At 46.2% G+C, this 22,905-nt stretch overlaps 1 protein-coding gene across 2 annotated transcripts in view; it reads right to left on the bottom strand.

Annotated features, from left to right (window-relative positions):
- The window catches only part of SLC24A3 (solute carrier family 24 member 3), a 484,427-nt gene that overhangs the window by 132,766 nt on the left and 328,756 nt on the right, over positions 1-22,905 (bottom strand). For both annotated transcript variants that reach the window (XM_045053924.1, XM_023251502.2), the window contains exons 4-6: positions 6,957-7,031; positions 3,477-3,561; positions 2,999-3,102 (exon numbers count right to left, since the gene is read on the bottom strand). In XM_045053924.1, coding sequence (XP_044909859.1) covers positions 2,999-3,102; positions 3,477-3,561; positions 6,957-7,031 — 264 coding nt within the window. The remainder of the gene's footprint in view (positions 1-2,998; positions 3,103-3,476; positions 3,562-6,956; positions 7,032-22,905) is intronic.

Raw genomic sequence — 22,905 nt, 5'->3', positions numbered from 1 at the left:
ACTCTCGCAGAAGCAATTTTCCTCTTGTCCCACAAAACTCCCAAAAGCACCTTAGGCGAACACCAAAGCACTGGGTATGTTTGCAAACTGCAAATACGGCAGACATTTAATTACATCGAATTCATCAGAACCCTAATTGAGACAGGAACTCAAACCTTACTGCTTAATTACTTGGATTTCAGAGGAGTAACAGACTTGGTCATGAGCAGCCCTTCAGGCCGGAATACATTAGAGAGAGGCCCACGGGCACTGGCGGGGAGTTCTCCCAGCCAAATGAAAGTGTGGAGCCACATAAATAACCATGCTAAGTGAGACCCATGACTGGATTTATTAATCAGTTCAATCCCCAATATCCAGCCCTTGCTGTAATGTTCCGCTGCACTGGCTGCATCACCTGGGAATGTTTGTTTCTCAATATGTAAGGGAATGTTCATTTCTCACAGTTTTTCTTTCCCTCCCGCTGATCAGACAGCACAGAGACGAGGACCAGTCCTCTGAGATCGTTTTTTGATCAACATCTCTTCATTTTGGTTTTCGTGTAGAAGACCTTCTCCTTGACCTTCCCTTCCTTCCCTACCTGGTATCCCATGGCTGTTCCACTAGTTAGTTGATCCCATCAACTTCTCAGTCAAATTACCACAGTGACGTAAGGTGGGATTTGGAGGTGAGGACCTCATGGCTCTTCTGAGAGCTGATAATGGTGTCTTTTATTGAGCATTTACCATGTGGGCCGACTCCTGCTTAATGATAAACATGTTAACGTTTCATCCTTATGGTGATGCTAGGTGGTAGGTGGGCTTACACCCACCCGCTCCATAGATTTGAAAACAGGCTCAGAGGAGCGATAAAGTCTCTTCTCCAAGATTTCACAGCCAGCAAATGGCAGCGTCAGGATTCAAACCCTGGCCAGTCCTGTTCCTGGGCCCACGTTCTTTCTAAAACAGAATACTTCTCCCTCTGCAAAGACTTCAGGGACTCCACAAACTCCTGAGGAAGAGAGGTGGATTGTCTCGGCAACCTCCAAGTGGGCAGGAGACAAGAAAAAGCAGAAGGAGGTGCCAGCACCCAGAATCATCCTGTGGGCTACAAGGTTGTGGTGGGTTCTTCTCTCCATGATGGTGCAGGGCTGTGAGACGAGCTTGGCAAAGACCTTCCAGAGGGAGTAAAGCGACTGATACCGGCACATGCTAAAGTTCAGGAAGCAATCTGCCTTCCAAGCAGGCATCCTCACCAAGCCAGTGATTAACTGCATTGCTAATAAATTATGAATACAAGTGAATCCAAGCCACTTCATATGTAATTAGTTGCATGGCATTTACTAGATACTTCCTAGTCACTTGTTTCATTTCTTTACATTGCTTCTCCCCCTTTGGGCTTGCCTTTCCATCAGGCGGCAGGTACAAATGACTAATGAACTAATGACAACACGAATAACGGCCAGCCTAATGATCATACTGCTAATGGTGACAATGCTAATTAAGAGAGTGTGAATGGCAACAGCTTCTTCTGCAGGATGTGACTATTCATCTCCGGAGGGCAACAAGAAGACGGCGGACACAGACGAGATCCAGGGAAGTGCAAACAGCACTGAAGGCGTGGATGGAGACTCGTTTTTTTTGTTTTGTTTTGGGTGATTTTTTTTTTTTTTTGCACTAACTATATTTATAAGAGGTCTAAAAAGCATCAGATTGTGGGTCCACAGAATCTAAGGTCAGACATGATGGATCAAAAGGGTGAGAAAAAAGAACATGTCAGCCTATCGAGTTGGGGAGAGCTCAATCACCACGTGTGGACACAGCTGTCCAGGAGCTCCAGAAGTACCCTTCACTTGGGGCTCTGGAGCTAATTCCTGATGAGATCGACGTGTCCCTCTGCCTGTCACCCACAAGCAGCAAGCCCACTAGGCAACCCGGACAAATCACTGGCATGAAATGACAGCAGTTAGAAACAGGCAGTGGAGAACAGCAATGCTGTGCCATGGGCCTCCTGCAGAGGCTCTCCAGTCTGCATTAGAGAGATGGGCAGGGTGGGAGCCCCTGGCCGTCTGACTAGACAACAGAGGGGCCTTAAAAAGGGTGTGAAAGAAGGTTCAAAGGAGTGTTCCTTAGCCCTTCAAACCAGCCCACCACCTCCAGTAGAGCCTGTGGCCCCCACAGTGAGGCAGCTGGTTAGCATCACCAAGCTCCTCAATATTGCAAGCAGAGTGCTGTCAATGGGCTTCTCGAAGGTGCTTTTCCTAGAAGATGTTTAAAGTGTGTTTGGGCAGAGCTCAGGATCGTGCTGTTCCTGAACAAAATTCCTAGGAGGGAACTAGGACAGCGAAGCTGGCAGACCCTTGGGAGCTGTGGCACTGTCCCAACTGCCAGAGAGCCTCGCACTTGGCTGACTTCTTGGGTGTCTTCCCAAGGCTTTCCAAAACAGATACCAGACCCCATGACACTCCCTGGAGTGGAACAGTCTCCAAAGATAAAATGCAGGCATGCAAAGCCCCTTGTGACGCCAAAAGCAAGCTAAGTCAACATGTAAATAAACTGTTTGATGGCTATAGCAAAACTGTCCTATGCTGTGATGACAGCAAATGGTTTTAGCAGAAAAAAAACTATCATTTCCCGTCTCTGTCTCTCTCTCTCCCTTCCCCCACTCTTATTTACTCTATTGCCATGGAGTCAAAGCCATATCTTAAATTGTTTTAGGTCATTCCAGTTCAGATCGTGACATTCAAAATGAGTTTGACACGTTCAGATTTGTAGCCTGCACCTTCAGGCTAGTTAATTACTTATGTGGATCTGGGTGCTCTCTACTCCATCAACATGGAGACCAAATAATGGTGCCAGACACTTTCCAGTTCAAGTTGGGCCAGCCTCCTGGCATGAGACCCAACGTTACTGCTGCCCGAGACCACTGGCCCGTGTTGGTGGTGCTCCAGCAAGACAGGCCCGTGCCTCGCCTCCCGTGCTGTCCCCTCCAACCCCATGCCACCTTCTGCTGTCAGTCTTACCTGCCCAGCAAAGAGCCCGCAGACACCAATGATGCACAGGATATTGAACACTGCAGAGCCCACGATGGTCCCAACTCCCACGTCACCCTTGGTGATGAAGACCCCTGAAAGAGACCTGATGTCAGCCTGGCTGTTGTGGCTGGTTCAATTCTGACGTGGGTGTGGGAGAGTTTTCAGAAGTGCTAGACTGTTCTCAGGGTCCACAGAAAATAGCCAAGGGGGGGAGAGAGTTTTAAAATCTGCATTAGGGACTCTTCCACAGGCCCATTGCCACAGGATCTGGGACACCTTCATGCAAAGTGAAAGCATCACTTCAAAAAAATAACAGCAAACACAGTAGGTGGGAAGGGGGTGTTCTGCTCCTTGGGGTCTTGAGATTCTTATCTCTTATTAGCCAACCCACTGGAAGGCTGTCTGTCCCCACAGCCCTTGTCCTTAAGAGAAGGCAGGGCTTAGATGTCCCTGGGTCATCACCTACCTATGACGGATGTGAACAGTTCTGGGGCCGAACTCCCTGCTGCCATGAACGTGGCTCCAGCTACATCTTCACTGAGGTGCAGGCGCTACAGAGGAGCAAGGACAAAGCATAGATGAGTCAGGATTCCCCAGGGAACAGAGGCCACCGATGACTCCCAAGGTCTCAAGCTCAGGTCCTCCCATCCATCCTGAGCTTGGTCTTTCCTGCACATCCCCTGCTGGGCCACACCTGGCCGTCCTCCTCAAGGGGACAGGATGAGGGAGGGGGCTGCATGTTTCTGTGAGTTAAAGGCTCTTGACAAGATCTAAGAATTTCTAACCTAGAAGCTCCCAGTTCTGTGTAAGTAACAGGGGGTATAGGGTGGGCTGATGTGAGGTATGGTGGACATCTGCCTCCTTTCTAAAGGGTATGCCACCCACCTCCCACCATGTTGCCAAGTATCTTTATTGCTTAAGAGATGGCCAAATCCACATTTTTATGCAAAAAATTGATTTGTTTCAATACCATGCCTCTCTCGGGCTAAAATGAGGCTCATGGCAATCAGCTTGCAAGTCTTGATTCTAGAAGGATACAGCAGCTTTGAGGGTGGAGGGGTCACCCTCCTGAAACCCATCCTTCATCATTAATGCAGTCTTGAAGCCCTGAGGTAGGGAGAATGCGGGGTGGCGTTGAGGCTGGGTGGGAAGAATGATACCCTGCCAAGATGTCCTATACAATCACTGTCTGTTAATCCAAAAAGTGATTTGCAAGAAGACAAGAAAAATACATATTAGAGGCTGGTTTAGCCTTTCTGCATTCCATCATGACCCAGAATGTTAGCAGCTGGCTGTCAGTAAATAGCCAGTTCTCTCTTGGGTCCCAGCTAGGAGATGCTAGTCAGTCCCTCTTCGCACCGGCACGGACAGCTGCACTTCCCTGATCAGCCATGGAGGGGCAGCATGGGCTCGGCCTAGGCCACTGGCTCCACTGGCCAGCAACAGGCTGCAGTGGGGGCCCTAATGGAGCACTGTGATCTGGAATCCTGGGGATCCCTCACTCAGGACTGAACAGCTCCGCCGCACATGGGGTTCTGAGAAGAGTATAAGATGGAGGTACTGATACCTCAAGCTGAAAGGTGTGGCTGTGAGGGGTGCAGGTGAGTCCCCAAGGCAGGGAGTTCCAGAAGGTAACCTAACACAGAGCTCACGCCACGTGGTGGTCTGCCAAGACTTGCCATGAGCCTGAGCCTGTGTCCATTCCAGCTCAGAGCCCCTGCTGGGGCATTGACTGTGGAGTCCACACCTTGAGCTCACCTCCGGTTCCTGTCTCTCTCATCCACTGAGTTTGCATCTTCCTCCAGGTCTCCTTCCATCTCCCCCTCTTTTATCCCTAATTCACCTGGGCCCTGGCAACATCTCTCTGGATGCTTAGAATCATCAGCTAGGGGTGCGAGATCTTCTGCCTCTGGGTGCCTCTATCCATCAAAAGCCTTCCCAGCTCCCTCCTGAGCCCCGGTAACTATTGATGCCCTAGCCTCACATTCCTCAGGATTCCCCATGTGCCGATTCCAGCCCTGGGCTCTCCTCTCTTGGTCCTGGGGCTCAGACTCTTCTTTGCACAAATCCTTCCTTGAAAGGTGTTGCCTCCAAATGTGAAAAATCCCTCCAAGGGCTGGTCCAGTACTGCTCCCTGCACAAGCCCTTTCCTGACCCCTGTGGCCCAATCAAGCTCCCCCTCCCCTTTCCTCTCTCTGTACTTTCCAACTTCCCAGCACTTCCTCCAGCACTCCCGGTTTGTATCACCCTGGAGCTGCTCTGCACCCCACAGCCCCTGGATGGCAAGGGCCATGCTGTATTTCATCTCATTTCCTTCCCCAGGGGGTGTGCTTGCCAGTGCTATGGATTTCATCTCTCCTGAGTAGAAAACATTCTGACAAGAATATGTACATTTCTAGAACAGGCTCTTAAATCTGCTATAAAAAAAAAAGTCATGTGGGAAAGAGACTACTCTTCTGTGCATAATGAATAGAGCACCAAGCGGTGGTATTTCAGAGATCACAAATGACCCCAGTTACAGGTGCACTTCCTCTCCTGCTACATAAGGTGACCCGTATTCCGGTTACATCACTTTGGACAAAGGACTTCCACACGTGCCCTCTGTCCATCTAAGATGCAACCTTATCATTTCCTTCTACTTCCACCGAATAAAGGAACCACTCCCAGGGCCCCTCCAGGGTTCCTGTGGAAAGATTCTCTTCTATTTATTTATTTATTTATTTATCTATTTAATTAATTAATTAATTAATTAATTAATTAATTAATTAATTTTTTCAGTACAAAAACCAAAGAGACTTCCAGGATGTAGAAGAAGCTACTTAAGTTATTGGTCTCAAAGTGTGGTTTCTGGACCAACAGCCTCAGCATCCACCTGGGAACTTAACAGAAATGCAGCTTGTGTCCTCTGCTGCCCCCCTTACCCCCCCCCCCAAGAACTAATGAATCAGACACATGGGCGGGAAGGGAAGGGGAAGGATGACAAAATCTGAGAACGACATGAAGAAACGAGTCCCAGATGGGAGGTGTGTCTGGGAGAGATCCTTTCTGAAAACAGGATTCTGAATTAAAAATAAAATAAAGTGGAAAGCTTCCAGATAAAGGAAACTACATTTCAGAACAGACAAGGAAATGAAAGAGGAGAGAGAATGAAAGTGTTCTAAATACGCTGAATATCTTCTGATGAACGGGATTTAACTTGGTCTTCAACCTGGTGTTCACTGGGCTGATTTCGAACAGAGTCCCTATCCTTTTCTCTGTGGCCAGTGCTTTCATCTTCTCGCTTTTTGGGTCTCTGCTTGGAGCATTTCTGTACATGTGCAGAGAGGAAGGGTCATGGAGGGGTGTAGATGAAGATTTAGCACACTGTGAGGACCCCACAAGAGAGAGTCATGGGAGCAGAAGGAAACTGAGGAGAGGACGACGAGGGGCACAGAGAGAGAAAGGAGGAGCAGGATTTAAAAGAGGAAAAGAAGGGGCACCGGGGTGGCTCAGCTGGTTTAGCGTCTGACTCTTGATTACAGCTCAGGTCGTAATCTCACGGTTTGGGAGTTCAAGCCCTGTATCAGGCTCTGCTCTCTCTCTCTCCCTCTGCCTCTCCCATGCTTGCACTCTCTCTCTCTCAAAATAAATAAATATGCTTTAAAAAAGTGGAAAAGAAAACAGGCAAAGTCGAACACAAATAGCACCATGAGTTGCCTCTAAAAGGAGCAGGGAGTGCTGGTCGTTTGGGTTAAAGGCCAACTACGGGTCGGTACCCTGACATTTTAAGCAGGCTGTTGGAGCTTTTGGGCTAATACTGTTCATTGCTCAGAAGCATGCTGATGCCTGGTGTTCCCCCCTCCAGGGGCGGGGGTGCCAGGAGGGTTTCCCAGGACCTTGTTGAAGGAGGCTGGAGCAACACTGTTAGATGACCTACTCAGACATGCTCAGAATACAGGGCACGTACCTCACAGATCTTTTCCAAGGAGGGGACAAAGAAGTCATCACACACAATGGCCAGTGCGTAAAACATGTACATGGCCTGGAAGAGAGGAAAAAAGGGGTTAAAGTCAGAGTCAAAGCAGAGCCACGGGGTGAGGTCTGGACACCCTCTACATCAATAACACTCTCTGACATCATGGACTCAACATCTTACTCAAAGTACAAAAACTGTAGTGCTTGGGAGGCCCTCCATTATATCACCGCTCCTCTCTGACCTCATCATCTACCACTCTCTTCCTTGTCCACCAAATGTACTATGGATGACTGCCTCAGGGCCTTTGCACCTGCTGTTCCCTGTGCCCCAAACATACTTCCCTCAGATGACCTTGGATCATTCCATCATGTCCTTCAAGTCCCTGGTTCAATGTCAACCTAAGCAAGAGGCCTTGGACTCCCCTCCCTCCCATTTCTCTCTATTCACCTTATCCTGATTTTTCATGACATATTATATGTTAAATTAATTTGTTTATTGTCTGTCTCCCTCACTAGAAGTCCACAAGGATATGAACTTTATCTGTCTTATTTGTCCCTAATACAGGGCACAGGGCCTGGCGCATAGCAGGTGCTCAAAAAATATATGTGCAATGAAGGAATAAACACATGAATACTTCTAACTGAGGTCATTCACTCTGCTGTTTCCTACAGGACAGGCTCCATAATCTTGCTTCCTGTCAGCGAAAACCAGGAAACACCCTGGAATTCTAACCTCCTGGGCATAAATCACCCATTTAACCCCAAGTTTCCTCTCTAATTGATGAAATTTTATTTGGATTCCATCATTGGTTGACCACCTAGCATCCATCCTCCACTCCTTTCTAATGGGACCCCAATTTCATCCCAATATCCACCATAACCCATGGGAAGGTGACCCCACCCTTTCCTCTAGGAGTAGAACTGACTGGCCAATCAGTGTGCAGTATTTCCCACTGATGGCTACTGGTTCAGGAGCGGACATGTGACCTGGGCTGATCCAATGAAATTGTAGGAAAGGTTTTATAGTCCTTGCCAGTGGCATCCATTTTTCACCCTCTGGTGCTGGTTATGGGCTGGGGGTCCTGGTTGCCCCCTGGCAGCTATATTGAGGGAAATGGGACTTGAAAGGAAGTTGACCCTGAGTCAACTTAATGGCATTACCAAGTTGTTGGGCATGTGGTACTAAAGCATACCTGCCTCCAGATTTTGTAATAGAGCATTTCGGCCAGTTTGATTTGGGAGTTTTCCTGTTACTTGCAGCCCAAAGCATCAAATGGGTATAGCTGCTCATCTTTCAAGTTCCAGCATCTCAGCAGTGACATGCTTTCATGTTTTGATCTCTCAACATCTTTTCCTTTTGAGAATTGCTCCACTGCACAGACCTTCAGTCACACATTCCCCATACCCGTCAGCACAGGGCACAGGCACATGACCCAGGCTAGCCACCAGGACACCCCATTCTCTGTCATGCAGTAGTGGGTGAGCAAAAGGTCTGCAAGGGGGCCACTGAGGGACTGACAGAGAAGCTGGAAGAGGAGGGCTCTCTGCTTATGAGATACAAACACTGCCTGAGTCCGGAGGCAGCTGCCATACAGAGGGAGCTTGCTGGAGAATGTAGTTCATACAGTAAGAAGCCCAACCAAGAGACGGGACAGACAGACTGACACACACACACACAGACACACACACACAGACACACGCACAAAATGGTGTTCAATGACACCCCATGAACTCTGGACCCAGCTCACCCCTGAAATCGAGGTGGACTTTCCAATTTCATGAACTAATAACATGCCTTTTACACTTATGATGACTTGAACGGGATTTCTGTCACTTACAGCTGTCCTTCATGAAGCTTTTTGTAGCAGCCCGAGCATGAAATGATCTCTCTGGCCTCTGACTCTTGGCTGTGGCACCAATTTAGCCATCCCTCCCCCTCTTTATGAACTCATTTTTCCTTTTCACACATAGGTGTTTGGGCTCTCCAACCAGACTGTAAGATTCTAAAAAACATCTTAACACTTGATTCTGTGGAATTATCAGACGAGTGAATGAAAACATATTCATTCCAAAGTGCTGCCTATAATAAATTATCAAAACCCAACACAATATACCACAGGAGATGGGTTATATAAACCATGGTTCATCAATCGATGAAATCCTGCTAAAAGAGATGATTTAAGTCCACAGTTAATGACAAGAAAAGGCATTTACTATACACTGCTAAATGAGAAATATTATAAAATAATGTGTACAATCTTTTTTGTTATTATGTATGTGTTAAGGCATACACACACGCACACGCACACACTTGTGCAAGTATATTTGCATATAAGAGTTTGTAAGACCACACATTAAAGTAGTTTTTCCCTCTGTTGATATGACTCTGTTTTTATAATTCCTATCTATATTTTCTGATATGTCCACCTTGAATTTGTATTTCTTGTGTGAATTTTGCAGGTGGTGGAGATTTTAGAGCAAGGACTCTGTCTTATAGTTTTCTAATCTCCAAGGAGCCTGGGATGTCTGGCATGCAGAGACACCTTAAAAATAACTTTCATTGATTGGTCTATTCATAATCTGTACAAAATTATTTGTCTGTGGATTTGGGGGGAAGAAAATGTCAATTTTTACAAAGTTAATGCTTTATTTACATCTTGTGGATGAGTCAGAATATACACTCCCAAATTTCAGTGGACTCAAACCCTCTTTTGCTGTATGGCTTGGCTGATCCAATGATGCGCAGGCTTTATCATTATCTTTGAAAGAACAGCCAAATGTAGTAATTGGAATACAGAATTGTACATTTGTGAATTAACCAAGATCTAAATAAACTGTCTCTAGCTGCCATACTCAACTCACTGAAATAGCCAAGTCCATAAACCATCTTTCTAAGACTATGTTCCAATATTACGTATCGATCCTGTCGTGAGGCTAGAAACTTCATCTAACATATTGCAAATCAACACTTGGAATGGGTTGGGAAATGAATAGATCTTCCAGGCTCTCTGTGATTTCAAGGGTGATGGCTACTGAAAGCCACATTAGTTCTCATGCACAAGGCAGTGTGAGGCCCCTGCCTCGATCAGGCACCCTGTGTGGCAAGGCACCTCTGGACATCTGGAGGGGTCTGCCAGACGATGGGGCTCCTTTCCAGCCACAGAGCACCTCCTGGCCTGCCACTTTGCTTACAAGAAATTCTGCTCTAATTCCTGCCATGTTACCCACTGGAAATCAGTTTCCCACTGGAAAAGCAAACAAAATAGAACAAGGTATTGGTGGGGGGAGGTTCTGTGCATGTAGCAGAGTAGGAAGGATAAGGAAATCAGTACCTTCCGCTCATTTTTGCTGTGAACCTAAAAATGCTCTAACAATGGGTCTTCTATTACTACTACTAATAAGTTTCAAAAACTAAACAGAACAAAGGAACAAAACAAATGTATGAAGTCAACTTTTAGATGCAGGAAGCCTACTGATATTGATGGTACTATCAGTACAACTGGCCTGAGTGTTTTAAAGTGAGGCATTTTTGTATTAATTTGGCCATTCCTGTATTTCCAAAGGATATAATACTATAATTGGGGATAGTGACTAATAATAATATTATTAATTTTTGCCACTATATGTTGGGCCAGGAACTCCAGGCACGCTCACTCCAGATATTTTACAGGGACTCACATAATTTCTCTAACTCCTGTGGGAGGCAGGGTGTTACTGGCCCGAGGTCCCAGATACCTCTAAGAGTACAGTAGCGAATCCAAGGACACACGGCTAGCAAATGGCAGGCCTTGGATGTGACCCCAGGACTCTCTGAGCCTTCCTGCCAAGGCCAGTTCCACACAGAGGGCGTTCCTGAACTGCTGTCCAATCGACACCTTCTATGTTCACTTGGCCTACTAATAAGTTCACTTCTCCAACCACACGAGAGAGAGGGACAGTTTCAGAATCCCAGCCAGCCACCTCTGGGGGTTGCCAGTCAGAGCCACTGATGTTCTTTGTTATTTATTTTTATTTTAGAAGTTCAATTCTGATTATATAAATATACCATTTACATAAATGTATCAATGTGATCAGCATGAGCAGGAGTAAACCCTAGTTACCTCTTTATTTTTAGTGGCTTCCCATTTTCCTCTATAAATAAATGGACCATCAACACCGCTACAGTGAACACCTTTACTCATATATCCTTTTGCATTTCTAGGACAGACTTCCAGATGTGGAATTGCTGGGTGACGTTCTTTTTCAGTAGTATTATTTTTACAAGGTGCACTAAAAAATACATGACAGACTTAACCCCTCAAAAATATTCAAGGTGATCCCTGGAATGGTGGATCTGTTGCGGCACACCCAGAAATCTGAGCCTCCGGCCTGGCTACAACAATCAGAACAAGCAAATGTGGGATGTTTTCCGGAAATGATGAGTGAGGGGTGTCTGCAGAGGAGAGGAGAGGAGGGGTCTGTTTCAGTTTCAACTCCAAGCTCACAACCACAGGGCCTTCACTTCCCTTGGAACTTATCAGGGCCCTCCCTGTGGGAATCTGTACGTTGGCACTGATTATGTGCTGCCTGGACCGTGAGCCATGTTTTAAGTCCATGTACCTGGCTGCTCTTCTTTTTCAGGGCAGCAACTATGCTCTTCCCACATTCATATCCACCCAGTCTCAGGGCGGGCTTGCACAGAATGAGGGAACTGGTTTATATGAAATGAATGAGTCCAATCAGGAGGTACCCAGAGAGTAGCTGGTGTCCCCTTTAGAAAGAGAGGTAGCCTGGAGCCTTGGAGGAAGCCCAGGATGGAGTAAAGGACCTCGTGTCAAATCCCACACTTGACACTTCCAAGTTGTGGTGACCTTGAGTGACTCTCCTGACCTCACATAGCCTTCAACATGAGACCAATCACACCATCCGCTTGAGTTAACTTATGAGAGGGAGTACTGTGGGGGGTACACGGACACAGAGGAGCAAAGGGGCTTGGGCGTGACCAAGCACCTCATGTGACAACAATAATGCTGTGAGATTGTGCCCCAGCGGGCCTGCCGGAGGAGGACAAGAGACATGAAGAGCAGGGTCAGGAGGACAAGGGGCATGTGGAGCAGAGCCAAGTCACCCTCGTCCTAGCAGAGGCTGCCAGATATCAGTTGACAAGCAGCTAACCCCAGACATGGGTCAACTGATCCCCAGTGTTCAGCTGAACCCAAAAGACCCAGAAGCTAAAGAAACGTGTACTGTTGTATGTCACCAAGGTTTTAATTGTTGTTTTTTAAGTAGGCTCCAGACCCAATGTGGGGCTTGAACTCATGACCCTGAGATCAAAAATCGCATGCTCTACCAACTGAGCCAGCCAGGGGGCCCTGTTGCTGAGGTTTTCGGGCCATTTGTTATACAGCATTATTAGGGCAACAGGCAACAGATACAGCCAAGATGATACAAACAGCTATGGTGAAAACAACAATAATGAGAAGTAACTTCCAAGTTCTGAGTGACAACATGCGCAGCTTTTCTAGTCTCCTTGGAACTAGCCATGATCCTATGACACAGCTCGGACCAATGAGAAGAAGGCACGGATGCAACAAAGTGACCCTTTTTTTTCTAGCTCTCAACTTGGATGTAGTGTCTGGGGCAGCAGCAGCCATCATATGACCATGAGACAACAAGCAAGAAGATACACAGCAGCACACACGGGATGGCAGAGCTCTGAGGATGCCATTCGCGGGCTGATCCAATGTCAGGAATCATCTTTCTCTGTGCCGCTTCTTGGGTGAGAAAATGAAAAATGAACCCCCATTTGCCTCTATGGCCATTAGTCAGGTTTCCCCCACTGGTGGCCACAAGCCTCCCTATCTGATTATGGGTGGAGATATTCATTCTGCCAGGCGAGGCTAGCGAAGGGGGCCAGAGAAGTCTTCACAGAGGAAGTGGCCACTAAACTGGGATTCTGGAAGATAAATACCATCTCATCAGGTGGTTTCAAAGGCTGACTGGGACTAATAAAACCAGAGAAACGCTGGCCATAGTAAACTGTGAAGCACCTAAGGTAACAGGAAATCACCGTGGCCTGTGGCTTAATGGAGGTGAACAGGCTCTAGCTGAAATGTCAATATACATAAGGGCTTCTGAATTGTGAGGGCAAATGTCTCTGAACAGTGCGACATTAACCCTGCTGCTTTATGTGGCATCTACAGTCAGCGGTTTTCACAGACAATTTCCTTTTACTACATCATCTGCTCTCACATTGCTGTCTTTAATTTCAATGAAGGTGGTGCTGGACAATCAATTCCTAAGGAAGATCTATAGAACTCTGGCCTTGGTGGAAATTGTTCTAAACCTCCCGGGGAATATGGTTTGAACATTAACCAAAAAAAGATTTCCTTTTCCCTTCTCTGTATTTTTCATAGTTTCAAGTGATAGTTTCTTCAAGTAAACTTGGAAAATACAACAACAACAATTGTATTTCTTTTAAAAATCACCCCTCTCCCCCATCACAGCTTGAATGTAATGGCCCCATGATGTCTTGGTGGGACTGACGTACATGGTCACTTCTGGGTTCTGTCACCACTACAGTTGTAATTCTCCTGGAAATACTCACTCTCCCTAGTGACTAGAGAGGGAGACTCTGAGCTTCCAGCCAGACTAGGGTTCTGCATAAGAGGATTTGGGGGGAAGGGCATCAGGGAAGAGGAATGTAGCAGGTGACTATGTGCCCCCTGGTCCTATCATATTCTTTAGGCCTTATTAATTTAGAACACCCCATAGTGTCTTGAACATCAGAATCTGCCTTGATTTGTTCAAAGAGCATTGATTTACCCTTACACAAAGTGGTCAAGAAGTGCTAGGGCATTATCACGCCCTGGGCGCCCTCTCGCAATGACTGATGGGAGCTGGTGTATCTGTACCCCAACTCCCCTGCCCCTGGAGTGGAGAAACCACTCTGTCTCCTTGGGCTCCCCAGGTGACTAAGCTTCAGGTGCCCACACTGTTGCAAGCTTGATGACCCATCTTTTATTAGTGATCCTCCCGTCTCTGCCCCACTTCCTGCTGCACTACTGACGTTTCTCTTTGCCCCTGGATAACAACTTGCATTCCAACCCTGGTCTCAGAGTATGCTTCTGGCAGAGCCCGAATTAAACCAAGAATGAAGGGGGTTAAGGAAGATCATGAAAAGAATGAAACGCAGTTTGCAGTCAAGACGGGCCACTCATAGAAACAACTGTTTTCTAAAAACCAGAGGGACTAGTGTAAAGGCATGCAATTAGAAGACATCTATCTCAAATAAACACATTGCCAGCTACACAACTAGATAAGGGGCCAGGCTGCCCCACCCATGAAGTTCTGACTTTAGAAAGCTCTGGATGACCTACACAACTTACTGCATGAGGGACTCTGCTTCTCTCTTCCCACATCCTAATTCCCGCTCTTATGCTTTGAATTCACCAATAGAGAGTAAGCCTGTGAAACTCTAGGCATCCCATCCTCAACTCCAACGAAGACAGAGCCCCAGGTGTGTGCTCCCTCACCATGCCCCTCACTGTGTGGCTCTGGTATACCATGGACCCTCCAGAACCTCTAAGTGATAAAATCTTAGTTTTCCAAAGTTCCCTGATGGTTGTTGCCATTCCTGAGGGATGATTTGCATTCATAATAAGACCCACAAGGGTCATAAGAGACTCTTAAATATGGAGAACAAACAGAGGATTACTTGGAGGGGTTGTGGGAGGGGGGATGGGCTAAATGGGTAAGGGGCATTAAGGAATTTACTCCTGAAATCATTGTTGCACTAAATGCTAACTAACTAGGATGTAAATAAAAAAAAATTAATTAAATAAAAATTAAAAAGAAAAAAGGCCCACAAGGGCCAGTTAGGTCATGACACTGGCTCCCACTGGGGAAATGTCTGTGAGGGCTTCCCACAGGTATCTGGGGACCAGGTGCTGCCCCAGGCACCCCTAGAGGACAGAATCACTGTCTGTAGGTTGAGACCAACACAAAACAGGAACTCTGAGTCCCAACCCCAGGGTCATTTTGTCAGTTGGCACCATGAAGGTCTTTGAAACCACTGTCAACTGAAAAGGGTGAAGGTCTTTGAAACCACTGCCAACTCAAAAGGTTTCTCTTGCAGGAACTCAAATGCTAAAGGAAATGTGAATGTTAATGTACCTGCTCCATTAGCATACATCCTATAATTATGTTACTTGAATTTCATGATGGCCAAATAGCTGATCAGTGTTCTTGGAGGTCATCGCACTGGGGTGACTACTTTGGAGCTTTGGGAATGAGACATTTGCCATCTCAGGAGAAAGATTTCAGTGGGAAAAGAACCATTGTTTCTCTGTGTGTTCTTCTCTGTCTGTCTCTCCCCATCCCTGTTACCCCAGAAGCCTCTCCCACGGTATCCACTCTGAGAGACTGGTTCCTAGGTCCCAAAGGAAGTCACTTATTTCTTTTGGTTGTCAGTTTCTCAAAAAAGTGGGGGTAATAACTGCCATTTCCCCTCAATATTTGTTAAGGGAAAGTTCTGGGGGCAGGTGTATGCCCCGGTGGGGGCATATGCACACGTGGGCCTTAGAGGAATCTCACTGGGTACCAGATACACATTCTTCAATGGCCTCATAATGGTACAAGATGGGACGCTGGGTTTAATCCAGCATCACTGGTGGGAACCAAGTTCAGTAACTTGGGTCAGATTACACAGTTAGTAGGTGCCGGAGGCAGGATTTAAACCCAGGGACCTGCCTCCTGAGTCCGCGCTCCTAACCACCACGTCACATGGCATCTCAGGAAGAGAGGTCTCTTCATGTAAGGAACTTCCTGCCCTTTATATAAGGAACATTTACTCCTCTAACCTGTGCCAGGTCACAAATCCCCTTCTATGGAGACCTCCTGTGAGACAGGGGTTCTTAAACTGCGGTGTCTGAACCTCTCACCCCCCCGCCCCCAGACAGTACTCAGAACAACTCAGCAATTTGTTTATCTGGATGAGAACAAATCGCATCTTTGTGTTCACTAGTCTCTGAATGAAATTCAGCATTTCCTTCCACTAAGAATACAGGCAATAAGCCACAGCACTGGCAAGACCTGGGAATATGGCCCTGGTGGAAATCACAGACCTTTCATATCACATCACCTGCACTGCAGAGACCACATACACGTTTGTCACTGCTTCAAAATAGATAGTTATCAGACCTGATGCTAGAATCTGTATTTAATATATTAACAAAGAATCACTCAGGTTTCTAAACTGCTGTGTGCTTTAAAGTGTACCAGTATCATCTGGGAAATGCATACAAAATGAGGTTCCCCCAGTCCCACATCCAGAAGATCCTCTTAGCAGGCCTCTGGGTTGGGGCCCAAGGACCTGCATTTTTTTTTTTAATTTTTTTTTCAACGTTCTTTATTTATTTTGGGGACAGAGAGAGACAGAGCATAAACGGGGGAGGGGCAGACAGAGAGGGAGACACAGAATCGGAAACAGGCTCCAGGCTCTGAGCCATCAGCCCAGAGCCCGACGCGGGGCTGGAACTCACGGACCGCGAGATCGTGACCTGGCTGAAGTCGGACGCTTAACCGACTGCACCACCCAGGCGCCCCAGGACCTGCATTTCTAATCAGCACCTGAAACAGGTGGTCCAGGTGTCCCCTGGTCCGTTTCTATGGGCCCCTAGTTGGACGCCTTGAGAGTGAGTCCAGAATAGTGTCCAGAATAGTCTAGAATAGTGAGGAGGCTTCGTGCCTCTGTCAGGGTTTGAGCAGCAAACAGAAGGCCACTCAAAAGGGTTTAACCAGAAAGAACTCTTTTTTTAACTGCAGAGAGTCTGATGAAGGGCTTCCCTGTAGTAGTACAGGCAGGGCAAGGGAACCAACAGAGAACGTAATGCACCCAGAGCCTAGCAACTCGAGAAGCTGTTCCCTCGTGGTGGCCTGAAGGTACAAGAGGAGGGGACCGAGTTGCTGCAGCCTCGTGAGTGGGGATGAGGCTCCTCACAGGGTGGAGGAAAGCAGCACTAGCCAGAGCCTGGAAAGCCAGGAGGGAGCAGGGAGGAAATGCCCGGACCTCTCTCCTGTCCCTCCCCAAAGGCACGGAATCTGGGAGATAAGGTCCTTAGAGGCTGGTCTTCTGGAGTCCAGAGTGGGGTAGAGAGAAGTAGACAAAGAAAATGGGGGTGCAGACAGAGAGTGATCACCCAGGAAAAATGGGGAGGGATGGAAAGGAGAAAGGGGAGCAACAAAGGGAGAGGGCAGCCAGAGGAGAAGAAGGAAGTGAAAAGGGGACAAAAACAGGTTCTCTTAAAGTCAACCGCACTTCATCCATGAAGACATCAGCCCTTTGTTGCTCCCTTCCCCTGCTGGGGATTTAGGAAGGCTCACAATAAAAACATGTACAATAAAATAATGGTACACACAAATAAGTAAAAGGCATCAGGACATAAGACAAATAAAAATGCAAGTAGGAAGTCATGATCAGGAAGAAAGAGAACACATATACAGTGCCATGAACTTTGTACCCCCCAGAGACACCCAGAATTGTAGGAGGACTGGAGGTCAGGCACATTCTAGCTGGCTAGGTCTGGACCCCCATGGGGGCTCCCTGACACACCCTTTTCTGGGGTCATAGGCTGAACTGTTCCCTCAGGCTTGGGGACCACTCCCATCTCTAAGTAAGCCTTTTTTTTTTTTCTTTTTCTCAACTTAAGACAGAAGAGAGCAAACCTGATTGGGGGAGCAGAAGGGCCAAGTTCTCTGAAAGGGGATGGATCATTCTTTCTCCTTCTCTATCTCTATAGATGTATAATACATATTACTTATATTTGATATTTAAAAATTTAATTTTAACTTTTTTATTGTGGTAAAATGTACACAACACAATGTTTACCATTTTAACCATTTTCAAAGTGTATAGTTTAAAGCCATTAAGAATACATACACTCATGGGGTGCCTGGGTGGCTTAGTCGGTTGGCTCGGGTCATGATCTCATGGTTTGTGGGTTCAAGCCCCATGTCAGGCTCTGTGCTGACAGTGTAGAGCCTACCTGTATTCTCTCTCTCTCTCGATAAATAAATAACTTAAAAAAAGAATATTCACATTCAAATTCAGATTGTTGCACAACCATTACCACCATCCATTCGAGAACTTTTTTGTCTACCCGTTAAACAGTAACTCTTCATTTCCCACCCCCACCCCCACCCCCAGGCCCCGGAAACCACCATTCTATTTTCTGTCTCTATCAATTTGACTACCGTAGGTACCTCATCTAAGTGGACTAAGTATTTGTCCTTTTGTGACTGGCCTATTTCATTCAGCATAATGTACTCAAAGTTCATCCATGTTGTAGCAGGTGTCAGAATTTCTTTCCTTAAGGGGTGCCTGGGTGGCTCAGTTGGTTGAGTGTCCAACTTTGGCTCAGATCATGATCTCATGGCTTATGAGTTGGAGACCCGCGTTGGGCTCTGTACTGACAGCTCAGAGCCTGAAGCCTGCTTCAGAGTCTGTGTCTCCTCTCTCTCTGCCCTTCCCCTGCTTGTGTGCTCCCTCTCTCTCTCTCTAAAATAAATAAATATTAAAACAAGAATTTCTTTCCTTAAAAGCTGAAGAATATTCCATTGTGTATGTATGTATGTATGTATGTATGTATGTCTATCATATTTTGTTTATCCATCAGTGGACATTTAGGTTACTTCTACCTTTTGGCTATTGTGAGTGATGCTGTTACGAACACAGGTGTATAATTGTCTATTCAAGCCACAGCTTTCAGTTTTTTTTGGGTAAATACCCAGTAACGGAACTGCTGGATCATATGGTAATTCTCTGTTTAACTTTTTGAGGAACCTCCATATTTTCCACAGCAGTTACACCATTTTACATTCCCACCAACACTGCACAAGGGATCCCATTTCTTTACATCCTCACCAGCACTTGTTATTTTCTGGGGTATTTTTTGTTTGTTCTATTTTGTTTTTTGACAGCAGCCATCTGAATGTGTGTGAGGTGGTATGCGCAAGACACAGTTTTGGGTTTTGTTCGTATGTTCATTTCTGGCAAAAAAGTAAATAAAATCTCCCTGGAGCCCTGCAGTCAGGACAGGAGGCAAGTGTGAACAGAAGATGACAAATGTTTCCTTATTCCCTTGCAACCCTTTCCCCCAGCACACACACAAACTCCATAAAGCCCATTAGTTCTTTCCAAAGAAAAAGCCTCACTTGCACAGATATGAAGGATAATTTCCCTACGTCTATATGGACTTCCTTTCCAAATACTTCCTTTTCAAAGTCTTACCCAGAAGTCTTTGTTTAGCTTAGACAAGAACAGGCATAAAGTCAGGGCTGATAGAAATGGCAGTGAAGGAAGGGGCAGATGCAGTGAGTGATGACGAGTTTGAGCATCTTGGTGTTGTCAGAGGCTGCTGCCTGGCACCATGGCCTCAACTGCCCACAGGGGTCCACAAGATGTAGGAATAAGTAGATGAGGTAGGGTCTGTGGCTTGCTGGACAGTGGAGTCCTATCTGAGGTGGACAGCCTGTGCTCTGCCTTGGCTAATGCTTCTTGAGGATATGTGCTCAGTGTGGCCAGAGATTCCAATTTTCTAAGAGTGAAACTACGAATCTGGACTTTAGGTAAAAATCTCCTGGTTTTGAGTAATGGAAACTAATGTAGTCACTCTGGCCTCACTGCCTACTCTCTCCCTTGCTGATTCTGCTCCAGGCATACTGGCCTTCTAGCCCTTGCATAAATAAACCTAGGCGGCTCTGAGTCAAGGCCCTTGCATTGGCTGGCCATTCTCTCCTCAGCCATTCACGTGACTCTTTCCCTCACTTCCTTCATTCTTTGCTCAGATATCACCCTCTTGGAACCCACCTTGACCCTACAACATGCCTCTCCAGCACCTCCCCTCTTCACCCTCCAAACTCTGTTCCACTATTTCTTTTTCCATTGTATGGATTATCTTCTAGCATGCCAAACAATTTACTTATTATGTTTATTTTACTGCCTGCCTCCTTCCTTAGAATATAGGCTCCATGAAGATAGGGGTCTCTGCCTGTCTCATCCTCTGATGTATTCTAAGTGCCTAGAATAGGGCTGGCACATAGTACATGCTCAATTAGGTACTAAACGAATGAATGATTGAATTCAACAATTGTAAAGCACTGAGCTGACCAAATTCAACTGTCAATAGTGAGAATGGTGATCTCAGGTCAGGTCTAACTGTCCATTTCTTTGATCAGGAAAATAATGCCCTGGGCAGTTAAATAACTTTTCTGCAGTTGCCCCACCATGATGGTCTGGCTTGTTCTGAAACTCCTGGCACTGGCCCAGTGGTCCAGGGTTCTTCCCACAGCATCATGCTCAAACTCAAGGTTCCCATCAGGGCTCAGATGAGGATGTATGACTCTTGTCCCTTAGGTCTTTCCTCATGTGGAAATCTAAGATAATAGACACCATCTTTCCACCTTCTTTCCAGTTGCTTCCAGTAGACAGAAACTAGCTACCTGGTGGCTGATAATAGACACCATCTTTCCACCTTCTTTCCAGTTGCTTCCAGTAGACAGAAACTAGCTACCTGGTGGCTGAAAGAATGAACCCATATGTGAACTTTAAGAGCCCCACACCAAGGTGCACCCCCATACCTCCAGCCTAGAGTCTGTGCTGATGACAATACCAACAACATCTGGATGGTACACCAGGGCAGAGGTTTGGGACAGTTTTGTTCACTTTTGTATCCCCTCTCTTACATCAGTGCCTGACACTCTTTCTGAGATGTTTCTTGGAGGAATGCATCAATGAATGAATGAGCTCTTTCTATGGGCCGACCCTAGGCTCAGTGTGTAAAATGCATTAGCTCATTTCACCCTCCCAATAACCCACATACAGAAGTTGGCCCTATAGTATTTCTATTTTACAGAAGAGGAAACTGGGGTCTGGAGGGGATAAGAAACACATCTTATTAGCAGAGACAGTAATCACTCAAATCTATTGCTTTGTGACATCAAAGCTCCTAATCTTCATCACATCGCCTCCACTCCCAGTGGACTCCAGGAAGTAAGGATGGAAAATTCCCTACCTGCCTGGTAGCCATTCTATCCATTTAAACATGAAACTTAGTATTAAAGAGCAATCTTCCCCCAGGTAGTATCAACCAGTCCAAAGGAAAGGGTTCCTGGATATTGGCTGTGTTCACCAAAAGAAGACCCTCAGGGGAGAATCCATATACAATGGGAGACTGATAAGGTAGTAGAGGATCCATGGACAAGGAAGGAGAAGAAACCAAGGGAAGGTGTGAGGCCAGATGACACCTACTCTCAGCCTCATCCTGCACAGAACTCTGGAGTAGAGGCTGCCCCACAGACTTGGTCTTGCCTTAAAACAAAGGATCTGGGCATCCATACTACTGTACCAACCAGTCATTGTGGCTATTTGCCACCCCAGAGAATGCAACTTATCAGGCACTTGCTACTCAGCGCACCCTGGTGAAGTAGGCCTAGCAGCCCAAGATCTTAAAAGGTCACAGGGGTGAACCATGAGAAGCTCATGTGTGATCCATGAGACCCAAAGGCCACAAACTTATAAAGAAGACTCAGGTTGATCTGATGGGAGTACCACCACGTCTGTTAAATGTGTGAGCAAAGTATTTGGTATTAAAGCTAAATACAGAGCTATTCACTAGATTCTATCAGAGCTTAGAGCAAGGACACCTAACCTACATTTTAGAGAGTGAGGAGAAGGTTACGGGAAGACTCTCTGGAGGAGTTGACGGTTACATCATGTCTGAAAAGCCAAGCAAAGAAGTCAGGAAAGAAGTGGCTAGACAAGGGAACAGCATGAATAAAAGCATGGTGCCATAAATAAACACAGTTTGCTTTAAAAATGACAAATTATTCACTATTGCTGGAGTGTAGATTGTGGGTGAGAAAGCAGATGAAGAGGCTGTAGAATAGGCAAAGGGCAGTTTGGGGAGGTTCTTGTACTCTGGGCTGATATTTGCATGCATAAATGCAGACTGTCTGCCTTAAACAGGAATCACCGTTGACTCCATTAGCTGAACACTATAATGATTAAAGTGGCTTTGATGATGGCGATGATAGTAATAACAGTGATTATGATGTGATCATGGCAGGGACAATAATAATTATGGTGATAATAGTGACTGTGATGATAATATTGATGGTCAGACTGGTGGTGATGGTGGTGGTGATGGTGATGACGATGATATGGTGATGGTGTCTTGAAGAGGTAGTGATTTGATAATGTGATGATGATGACAGTGGTGGTAGGGATAGTGACTGTGATACTGATGGTGATGGTAAGGATGATGATGGTGACAGTGGTGATGGTGGTGGTGGTGACAATGTTGATGATGGTGATGCTGCTGCTGCTGATGGTGGTGGTGGTCATGGTAATGATGATGAAGATGGTGATGATGATGTCAGTGATGGTGGTGGTGATGAATGATGATGATGGTGATAATGATGGTGATGGTGGTGGTGATGGTAATGATGATAATAAAGACAATGATGGTGATGGTGATAATGATGGTGATGGTGGTAGTTATGGTAATGATGATAATAAAGACAATGATGGTGGTGGTGATGAATGATGGTGATGGTGATCGTCATGGTGGTGGTAATGATTTGACCATGTGATGATGATGATGACAGTGGTGGTGATGATAGTGACTGTGATATGATGATGACAGAGACAATGATGATGATGACGGTGATGAAGAGACAGACAATGATGATAATTATGACTGCTGACATTTATTGAAAATTGACCATGGGCCTAGAACTTCTTTAAAGCTTAATCTCTCAGCTACACCATGAAATGGAAACTATTGTCACCCCCACTTTTCAGACAAGAAAACTGAGGCAGAGAGAATATAAGCCCAAGATCATAAAAGCAGTCCATGACTGAAAATGGACTTCAGCTGCATTTGTAGGAGTCCAACCTGGCT

Source organism: Felis catus, chromosome A3 (assembly GCF_018350175.1).
Source record: "Felis catus isolate Fca126 chromosome A3, F.catus_Fca126_mat1.0, whole genome shotgun sequence".
Lineage (NCBI taxonomy): Eukaryota > Metazoa > Chordata > Mammalia > Carnivora > Felidae > Felis > Felis catus.
The sequence above is the reverse complement of the archived record's forward strand: the minus strand, read 5'-3'. Positions and strand labels throughout refer to the sequence as shown.